This window comes from Protobothrops mucrosquamatus, unplaced genomic scaffold, assembly GCF_001527695.2.
Source record: "Protobothrops mucrosquamatus isolate PMUCROS unplaced genomic scaffold, P.Mucros_1.0 scaffold112, whole genome shotgun sequence".
Taxonomy (NCBI): domain Eukaryota; kingdom Metazoa; phylum Chordata; class Lepidosauria; order Squamata; family Viperidae; genus Protobothrops; species Protobothrops mucrosquamatus.
In genome coordinates, this window is record NW_015386484.1 from 360 (window position 1) to 10,371 (window position 10,012).

At 38.8% G+C, this 10,012-nt stretch overlaps 1 protein-coding gene across 1 annotated transcript; it reads right to left on the reverse strand.

Annotated features, from left to right (window-relative positions):
- Window positions 1-3,675: 3,675 nt before the first annotated feature.
- On the reverse strand, window positions 3,676-9,754 carry ABHD11 (abhydrolase domain containing 11). The gene is made up of 6 exons (XM_015812818.1): window positions 9,569-9,754; window positions 8,566-8,701; window positions 6,975-7,148; window positions 4,834-5,004; window positions 4,382-4,563; window positions 3,676-3,854 (listed from the first exon to the last, which is right to left on the reverse strand). The coding sequence occupies exons 1-6, from the start codon at window positions 9,688-9,690 to the stop codon at window positions 3,710-3,712; spliced, it is 930 nt and encodes a 309-aa protein (XP_015668304.1). The 5' UTR covers window positions 9,691-9,754; the 3' UTR covers window positions 3,676-3,709.
- Window positions 9,755-10,012: the final 258 nt, after the last annotated feature.

Here is a 10,012-nt window from a genome sequence, read left to right on the forward strand (position 1 = left end):
AAGTTTAATATTTATTAAAAAATGGTTCGGTCTCCTATTTTCTGTGTTTGAAATGTTCAGCTCAGTGGATTCCTTATTTGGTAGCATCTGTCCCATCAAGCTGCAGGAAAAGGAAACACAGAAAGCTGAGGCATTTCCTGGCACTGCTGAAAAATCTGGCTTGTTCCCCAGTGCTTTTCCGGTTTCCATGTCAGAACTGGATGTTTGTGGTTTTCTTCTTCCCTTGTTTCCCCCCCTTCCTTTTAAGCTACTCTTTTTTAGATTGCAGACCAGGGAGGTAGATATACACATCTTCAAAAGAAAGAACAGAACTGAAGAAGCTTCTTGAATGAGAAATGAAACATCTTCAAGGAAAGACAAAAGTCCAGTTGCCTTTTGAAAAAGCACCTTTGGGACAACCATGACCTGGATGACTGAGAATCTCCACAGACATTCAAACGAAAGAATGCTCTCTCAAAGTGATGAACAAATCGTAATTTTTTGAAATATATATACAACGAATAAAACTACATATCACAGAGAAAACAGCTAGGATATTAACGGATTATTTAATTGGTTCCTCAACAAATATTGTAATCGGTTACAAAACGATAAAAGGTTTGTTGCAGTCTTTGCATTCCACAACAACTGCCACATCAAAAAGAGAAATACTTCTTTCCTGTACTCTCCTCCACCTCCTCAGTTGAGTAACATAGGGTTCTGATCCCAAACTCGTTAGGCCTTTTAAAAATACTTTAAAGATACAATTACTTTTAAAATATTTGAATCAAATTGAAAAAAATCAGGAAAAACTGGATTTCTAGTATTTTGATATGTTCTGTGGGACTGAGTTCATCAAGTACTTCTTAAAGAGAGTGATACTGTCTAAATAAGATGTTTATTTGCTCACATTCTTCCCCCTTTGCTTTCTTCTTGCTGAAGTGTAAAGGAATCACTGTTTGCAAAGAATTGTGAGAGTCACTGCATTGGGCAGAGATTTTATGCACTATGCCAGCTTGGTGTAGTTGAAGGTACTGGGTTAGAAACCAGGAGACTGTGGGTCCTAAGCCTCCCTTAGACAGGAAAAGCAACTGGGTGACTCACAGGGTTCTTGTTGGGGAAAATAGATGGCAGGAATACTGTATAGGTAGTCTCAATTTACGACCATAACTGAGCCCATAACTTCAGTCTTAAGTCATGACAGTTTGTAAAGCGGGTCACCACATGGCTGCATCCAATTTTATGATCTTTTTTGAGGTAGCCATTAAGTGATGTGGCAGTCTTTAAGAAAACCCATTGTTCACTATGGGATGTTTTTTTGTTGGAAACCTGATGTAATGCAGACTTGTGGGAAAAACATCATAAACTGCAGTCATGCAACCATGGAAAGTTGTCAATAGCTATAAATGTAGGCCAGTTGCCAAGTGCCCAAAATATGGTCATATGACTGCAGGGGGGAATGTCAGAATTTCAAAACCAGGTCCCATTTTCAGGGTCTGTTGTAAGTTTGAATGGTCACTAACCTAAGGTCATAAGCTGAGGACTACCTGTATAATCTATGTTTGCCACATTGAGTGATTTGTAAAAAAGGCAGGAAAAAGATCTAGTAATAAATAACATTAACAATAATTCTGCAAAATGCATGGAGCCATTTAAAGGCAGCCTTGATGGTTGCCAAGACTAAGATGGGAAATGTTTTTTCACCTTACATTGGGCCAGTCCATTCTACTAAAAATGTTGGGCAATCTGCAAATTGCTGGAAAAGACTACAGAAGATGGGTACTATCAAGGACAGGAGACGGCAGGAGTCATGTAACAGAATAACAATTCACAGATATTACATATATTGTCACGTTATCAAATATTGTCACTATCACAAATACTGAGTAGGCAAAATGCTCACAAACTCCTTGCCATGGATTCATTTAAATCTCTCCTTTTAAAAGTGGTCTTCAATTACAATAAGCACAAAAATAGGCATTAAGCAAATAATTCATGTTTAAAGGCCTGCTAAATAATCCAAGCGATAGCACAAATATATAGCTGAAACTTATCTGTTTTCTTTCTTTCACCTTCAAGGACCAGTAGCAGCCTAAAGAGTTGATTATGACTGGATTGTTACTACTTTGGATCAATCACTTTTAAAGAAGAATTAGACAACCTGTGGCCCATTGGGTCATCCTTTCAGAGATATTTCCATTGCAAATTCATTACGTCTTCAACAGTAACAAAGCTTCTAATATACTGTCTTCACTGGAAAGGTTGGGATACTTTCAGAGATGTATTGGCCTTGAAAATAGTCCACATTAAACTCTATAGTATAGTCAAACATCAGCATAGGAAATGTTTTATGACATATTATATTACAGGTAGTCCTCAACTTATGACCACAATTGAACCCAAAATTTCTGTTGCTAAGCGAGACAGTTGAGTTTTGCCCCATTTTACTACCTTACCAGCCGCAGTTGTTAAATGAATGACTGCAGTTGTTAAGTTAGTAACACCCTTGTAAAGTGAATCTGGCTTCCCCACTGACTTTACTTGCCAGAAGATCACAAAAGATAATCGTATGACGGCAGTGGTGGGATACAAATATGTGAACAACCGGTTCTGTGTGTGGATGCCGCTTCCAGAAGTCCAATCTGGGCCTGGGCAACAAAAAAATTAGCTACCGGTTCTGCCGAAGTGGTGCGAACCAGCTAAATCCCACCACTGCACGAACCAGCTGAATCCCACCACTGCATGACCCCAGGACACTGCAATTGTCATAAATATGAATCAGTTGCCAAGTGTCTGAATTTTGATCATGTGACTATGGGAATGCTGCAATGGTCATAAGTGTGAAAAACAGAAGCCACTTTTTTCAGTGTTGTTGTAACTTTGAAATGTCACTAAATGGTTGTAAGTAGAGGACTACTTGTATGTTCTGAACTGGTTTATGATAATTTTATGTCATAAAATGTTTTATAAAATTTACCATATTTCAATTCCATGGGAGTCACAGGTCCTGGATTTTGGATGAATTTTGCAAGTTAGCCCATCTGAGTTCCTTGGTTCAAAAATGGTTGCTATATGATGTATTATTTTGCCCAGTTAAACGTTACAGGAACAAAAGTTTTATTATTATACAGGTTGTCTAAAACAGCATGTATCCTTCTTGATTATAGATCTAGTGTTGGATCTAGAATAATGGATTGGGGATATCTGAACAATTAAGAATCACTGCAGGGTGAAATCTATATCTCATCTGGAGCAATGAATTGTCAGTGTGGTGTTTGCCAATATTTGGGTTTTTTGGTAGGGTTATTAAATAAATAAATAAATAAATATACATACATAGACCAGAGTTCCCTGTTAACCACAAGTGGATTATCACATTTATAATATGCTATGAGGGCATGTTCCATTAAGTGGAGTCTGCATTGAAAGGCAGAACTGGAGCAAATGGTTGGTTGAGCCAGAGCCGAAAGTGGTTAAGACTCCTCAGTTTTGCTTTATGACACTTCTGTTTTCTAACATCTCTCTTGTCTCTCATTCTCTGACTCTGACTCCCACTTCTAAGTCTTCCAAGAAGCAGATCATCAGAGAGGGACTGACAATTTGACCAAACACTGAATGGATCGCTCGCATGGAGCTTTTGAAATCAGACCATGAGCCACACACAACACTAAGTCCAATGGGAAAACATCCAATCTTGAGAGGATAGTTTGCATAGATCTGTTCAGAAATCTTACAGTGGATGGAGTGCAAGAAAGTTGCAAATGGCAGTGATGAATTCTTGGGGTTGATCCGCATGAACCCAGTGCCCTGCATTGGGAATATGCTGGATTTCAGCATCAGGAAAGAGACGCTTGATCTCAGAGTAGTTATTGGAACTGCAGAAAAGTAGACACAGAAGTGGGAAGGAAACAGAAAAAATTGGAGTAACAACTTTGTGGTGTTTATAAATTATATCAATCAATATAATATGATAATAAAATAACTTGTTTGTACTATATAAAGTATACAGTAGGTAACTAGTTGTTTGTGAATGAGAGAAACTAAAAGGCATTAAAAAGGAACTTAGTGAAAAAGGACCTTATGCTTTCAACTGACCCTAAAAAGCAAGGTGGAATGGCAGACCATTCTGGAAACCAAAGTTAAACAGCAAGTCTGTGATAGAAACATCCACCAGATCTAAACTTCCAAACTATCTTTGGCCTAGCTATGCAAAATACAATTCAGATTAAATCATGCCTAGGTTCAAAAGCATCATCTGCAGACACTCAGCAAGACAAATTTACCTTTTGGGGTATGTAGATTATAGCCTACTGTTTACTGAAAATTGTTTGATATGCAATGTAAAAAGATTTCAGGCTGCAACCTGCAGATATTATTTTAAATGAAGCTCCAAATCTCTTACCTAATATAGCCAGATTTGGAACCCCCAAGAAAGAGAGTAGGGCCTAAATAAGATGTCTGGAAGTCAGGAAAACTCATGAGGTCATTCAGATGTTGTGAAATGGCCGCTAGATTCACGCGCCATACAAATTGGTCCTCAGCATTCACTAGGTTAGTAAGTAGAAAGTAGAGGATAGTTGGCTCCTACAGAAAAAAAGGGATGATGGCTTAAATATGAAGCATAATCCTTGGGCAGTCATTTTGTGTGACTACATCCAAATAAAGCTGAATTTGGTAAACTGATTTACGTGTTGTACATGCCCAGCTCTGAAGAATGATATATTCTGTTTAAAACAATACCACACTAGCATATATCAGCACTATTTCTTGTTCCACACTTTCGCATGCCTCAGAAAGGTAAAGTAGCTTGGATCTGAAATGTATAACGTGTGCTCTCTGACAAAAACACTGTACCTGAATAGTTGGGCGCAGTTGTTCTTCAGCCATACGACGTGCAGTGGAACGAGGAATACCTTTAGGGATATCCACTGCTTTCATGGCAGCAATGAACTCCTGAAAGCCACTGACATCTTTTGTTGGGCTAGGACTGATGTCAACACACACTAAGCGCTCCACCAGTTCTGGCTGCAAAGGAACAAATTTGGGGAAAGAAAAAGGAGATCATAGAAATCATTGGCTGAAAGAGCTGTCACACCAGTCCCTATTTCAATCAATTAATCAGAATAGAGCTAGAAGAGACCTTGGATCTTCTATCCCAACTCCCTGCTCAAGCAGGAGACTCTATACCAGGGATAGGCAACCTTGGCTCTTTTATGACTCGTGGACTTCAATTCCCAGAATTCCTGAGCCAGATGGGTGGCTGTCCAGTCTTTTCTTAAAAATCACCAGTGATATGAAGCACCCACAACGTCTGAAGGCAAGCTGTTCCACTAGTTTATTGTTCTCACAGGTTCAAGTCTATTCTGAGGCATAGAAGCTCATTGGCTGACTTTAGGCCAATCACTTTTTTCAGCCCAACCGCTTGGTGTGGTTGTTGGGGGGCAAAGTAGGAGATGCCACTACATCTTTTGGGAAGCTCCAAAGGGATCTGCAGTGAGTTACAAGAGGTCAGTTACATCCCAATATTTAGTTAGGTCCTTGTAGGCTTATTAAGGCACTCCAAGCCTAACTAGTCCCGTCTGACACCTTTGACAGAAGGTCAGGAGCTCTATAAGAAATCATTGCACTAGTTATATTGCAGAATTAAAGATGACAAATAAAAATAAAGCCAGAAAACATTCAGTATATGAAGCTCCTTGTTGACTCACCAACAAAATAAAGTAGAATTCCTATCCTGATCAGAAGTAAGTGAAGGTAAACTCAGCCCTTCAGCTTTGTTTTCACTTGTCAAATAACTGGTTGATGGTATTTCATGTATATTTTTAAGAGTTGCCTAATTCCAAGTTGATTAGTTTCCATCTATTGTTTCTTGTCCTGCCTTCTGGAAAATAAGTAGCCTAGTCTAGACTCTAATAAGAATTCTAAGGCAGATTCAGTGTAACAGACAAGAATACACTGAATCAGTTTCCATCATAGACATTGTAAGAAGAAAGGGAATTGTGTTTCAAAGAAAAAGATGCATAACCTTACGTCTGACTAGAATTTATGTCTTCTACCCCCTCTTCCAGAGGAGAATGAATGAATCAACCATGACCAACAGTTGCTACACCTATTCTGCAGCATGCTCTTCTAACTGAGTGTAGGCACTAAAATAGGGAGAAATTATACTTAAAAATTGTAAAATTGGCTACATGTTTGTTCTGCAATTGTTTCAAATTTTATTTTCATCATCCCAGAAAATTAGATGTTGACTGTCCTTGTTAATTTGAAATATAGCATATACATTTTGAGGAACTTCAGTTCTTGTCTGTTTGTGTGTTCTGAACTTGTACAACTATGTAAGTCTAGGACTTTGTAACTAATTAAAAATAAGAATAGAGGAAATGTTTTTTTAAAGCATCTTTTGCGTGCTGTGGCTTCAGACAAAAATATGTTTTTAAAGCCTGAATTGTAAAAACATAAATTATGCAAAGTGAGATAATTTGCTGTCATTTCTCTCCAAACTGGCCCTCCAGGTTTTCCAATGGTGTATCTCATCATCTTCCCTTTCTTGTCACCTTTCTCAGTATTATAGACTCATCTAGAGAGCTAGGTCTTCACATGGTATTCCAAATATTATAATTTGAGCCTGCAGATTTGTGCTTTAGGTGGCAACCCCAGATCAATTTGTTCTCTGATCAATTTATTTTTACATTCATTATCCATAGAAACTATAAACTGTTATATTGTTGTTCACAATATCGTATGACAGGATTTCCTAAGGGACAGTCAACTTTTGATATCTATTATGTATAAATCTTTGAGTTGCCATGGATGTAAACTTTATGTTCCCCCTTCATGCCCATACACAAATTTCTGGTAATAAAATATTTCTATCTGCTAAACATCTACTTTTCCTCCTCTCTCAATAACCAACTCCCATTTTGTCTAACAGGCCATATTACTCCAATATCAACAGTAAAATACTAGAAGAAGAACTAATCAAAAATGCATACCCATTGTAGTGCGAATACCATAGCTGTCTTGCCGCCCATGCTGTGGCCAATTAAGACACACCTACTGAGATGTAGCTGTTTCAGAATGAGATGGACGTCAGCACTCATTGCTTCATAGGTCATGATGGGGCTATGGGAACTATCCCCATGGTTGCGGGCATCTATTGTTAGCACCTATCTGGGCAAGAGAAGAGGGAAGCCAGCAGGTTGGCAAAGATAAAGCCATACTTACTTAAGAATCACCAGAACTATATTTCAAACAGACATGATGAAATTATTATGATCCACCAAGGAACAGTCTAACTGTTGAATTTTCCAGTACCTGGAGATTCTTCAAAGGTAGCCTCATTTAGTACACAGTTGTGTAGTCTAGTAGTTTAAACATAATGTCACCAATACATAGGTGATTATTACCAGGTCTGACCAACTCAGGAATTGTTGCAATAGATACAATTGAGGAAGTTGTAGAAAAGCTTAATTACTATTTCCATCCCATAGAGATTCAGGAACAGCTCTGGATCAAAAAAATTATTCAAAGCTGCAAATCAGACCATGTAGGACACAGGTGACAAACTCGCCACGTCATGTGACATGTCACAACATATTGTGACTTTTTTTGCATTGCCGGAGCTGGGGTAGGTGCGGCCTCCACATGATGCAACCGGCCCGTGGGACGGCAGTTTGACACCCCTGATGCAGGGGAAGTTTAGCTCCTTTTAATAGGTTGATTTTCCAAGTTTGCTTTCCTTCTCTCTTTCTCTTACATGGTTGTAATATATTTATATTAAAACTATGTAAGATAGTGAGAGAAGAAAACCACCCAAGATTTAAAAGAAGTGGTTAATTTATAGCTTTGGGTTTAATTCCAGCCCAATATGGACTCATTTTGAATCATATCTTAGCTAAGTTTGCAGACTTCCCAAAAAGGCATTGCATAAGAGTTGTATTAAATTATAAAAATTAGAATAACCTGCAGGTTCAGTGTTGTAAAAGAGCAGAACAAATTATTTGAGATTTTTNCCCATCTTGCTATCCAGAATGACTCAGTTTTGATGCATTATGTACTATTAAGCAATTGTAATCTTTCCAATATGGAAAGCTCATATTTTTGTACTCATTAAGTTGTGTCAGAGCATGAAATCTAATAAGAGAAATCTAGAGGACTCTTAGTTCAGATCAGTCCAATTCTACTTTCTCATTTAGTTAATGATTATATGTGCCTTGTGATTCAACACCTTGTTTTTAATTAATGTCCTCCTTTTCTTATATACAGGTATTTCCTTTGTTCTTCTTTGCAACATTATCTTAATCACGTCTGAATATTTTAAGATTGTTTATGAGACAGTGACATGATGAAGCTGCAGCAAGAGACATTAAAAAGAACGAAGACTTTCTGTTGTGTTGAATTTAGAGCTGCATAAAAAAACATAAAAAGCTATGGATCACCTGAGACAGATTGACAAGTATTTTAGAATGTTCTGTTATACAAAATCCTGCAAAAGAACTTCTGGCTACTCATTTTTGGCAGCAACTGATTTGCAAACCAGTAAGAACCCCCTCCCTGGCTGACCATACTCCATTTTTTACCCACCTTGCGACCAGTTTGGAGCACTAACTTTTTTACGAGGGATGAAAAATTGGATTTGCTTCCAAACAGCCCATGCAAGAAAACAAGTGGAGGATCTGATGATGGTCCATCAAAAATGGCATAGGAGAGAGGCACTGGCCTATAAATAAAACAAAAGCCATGATCAAGTTGATGGTTAGGCTAGCAGACCCAGACAGCAAAAATGTGGATGACCACAAAGTGGCAGATAGTAACATAGATATGTGGAAACCCTCCTTGCTGCCATTCCACGGCCTTAATTGTTTCAGCTAAGATTAGTAGCAATGTTTGCAAGGTTTATAAAGACAAATTAATGTAAGGACAGATTTATGAATGACTATTAGCTAAAAAGAATCTCCAGGAAGATTCTAGAAGGAAGTGAGCTACTATAAAAAAGAGTAATTTTACTTGAGCTCTGCTTGTGGTTTTCCTTGCAAAATCTGGAAGCTTCTATAAGGACCAGTGAAGTAGAATAAGTAGACCATAAATAAGCTTTTGATTATTGATGCTCTATCTTTTCCCCTTAGGAGTCTCTGAGGCAGCTTACTAGCAACATAAATCCATTTCAAAGGAATCAATAAATAGCAGCATTTTAAAAACAGAATCATCTGAAAATATTCTGCATTTATATGCTGCCATCTAGTGGTCTTATGGGTTATTACAACCAAATTGATATATCCCGCCCTGAGTCCGCAAGAAGGGCGGGATATAAATTTAATAAAAATAAATAAATAAATTATACATTGTACAGGTATTTCAGACAGGAAATAGACCATTTCTGCGGCCCCATCGCAGCTGACCGCCGAAAAGGGGGGGGGCTATTGGGACGCCATCATTTTATTGTATATTTACAGCCTGTCCTTTCCATCTCTATGATGACTACATCCGGTCAATGATCCTGACACAACCGGGAACATGGAGGCTTCATGAACCAGGAGGTTCGCTCTATCTACTCTTTTCAAGTTCCACCCCCTTCCCGAGCTCTTACATCATGGCGCGGCTGGCGAGACCCTTTCTTTCCCGGGCTGTGATAGCGAGGCGGCATCGGAGTGTCTGGGCCCGCATCCAGCGAAAAGGAGAACGCGGAAAGCCAAGAGCACGAAGCATCATTGGCCGGGCGTAGCGGTCACCAAGGTGACAAAGAGACTAAAATTAGAACGTAGCCTGGCTCTACGGGTCTACTGCCGGGTCGGTTGCTAAGGTGTCCGATGCCATAGAACAGGGGTGGGGAACTGGCTCAGGAATTCTGGGAATTGAAGTCCACAAATCATAAAAGGGCCATAGTTTCCCACCCCTGCCATAGAAGAAAGTAATTCGAATGTCTTGCCCCTTCCGGCTTTGTTGGACACGCCCACTGGATCTTGTCTGTCACCAGAGGGAGTGACGAATGCCCTTATTCATGTTTGGTTGCTAGTAAAGCCAAGTTTCGGAA

Coding starts and splice junctions, on each gene's coding strand:
- ABHD11 (XM_015812818.1), bottom strand. CDS start 9,690: ATGATGCTTCGTGCTCTTGGCTTTCCGCGTTCTCCTTTTCGCTGGATG. Junction 5,005..6,974: donor TGGTATTCGCACTACAATGG/GTATGCATTTTT, acceptor GTTCCTTTGCAG/CCAGAACTGGTGGAGCGCTT. Junction 3,855..4,381: donor TCCAAATCTGGCTATATTAG/GTAAGAGATTTG, acceptor ACTTTTCTGCAG/TTCCAATAACTACTCTGAGA.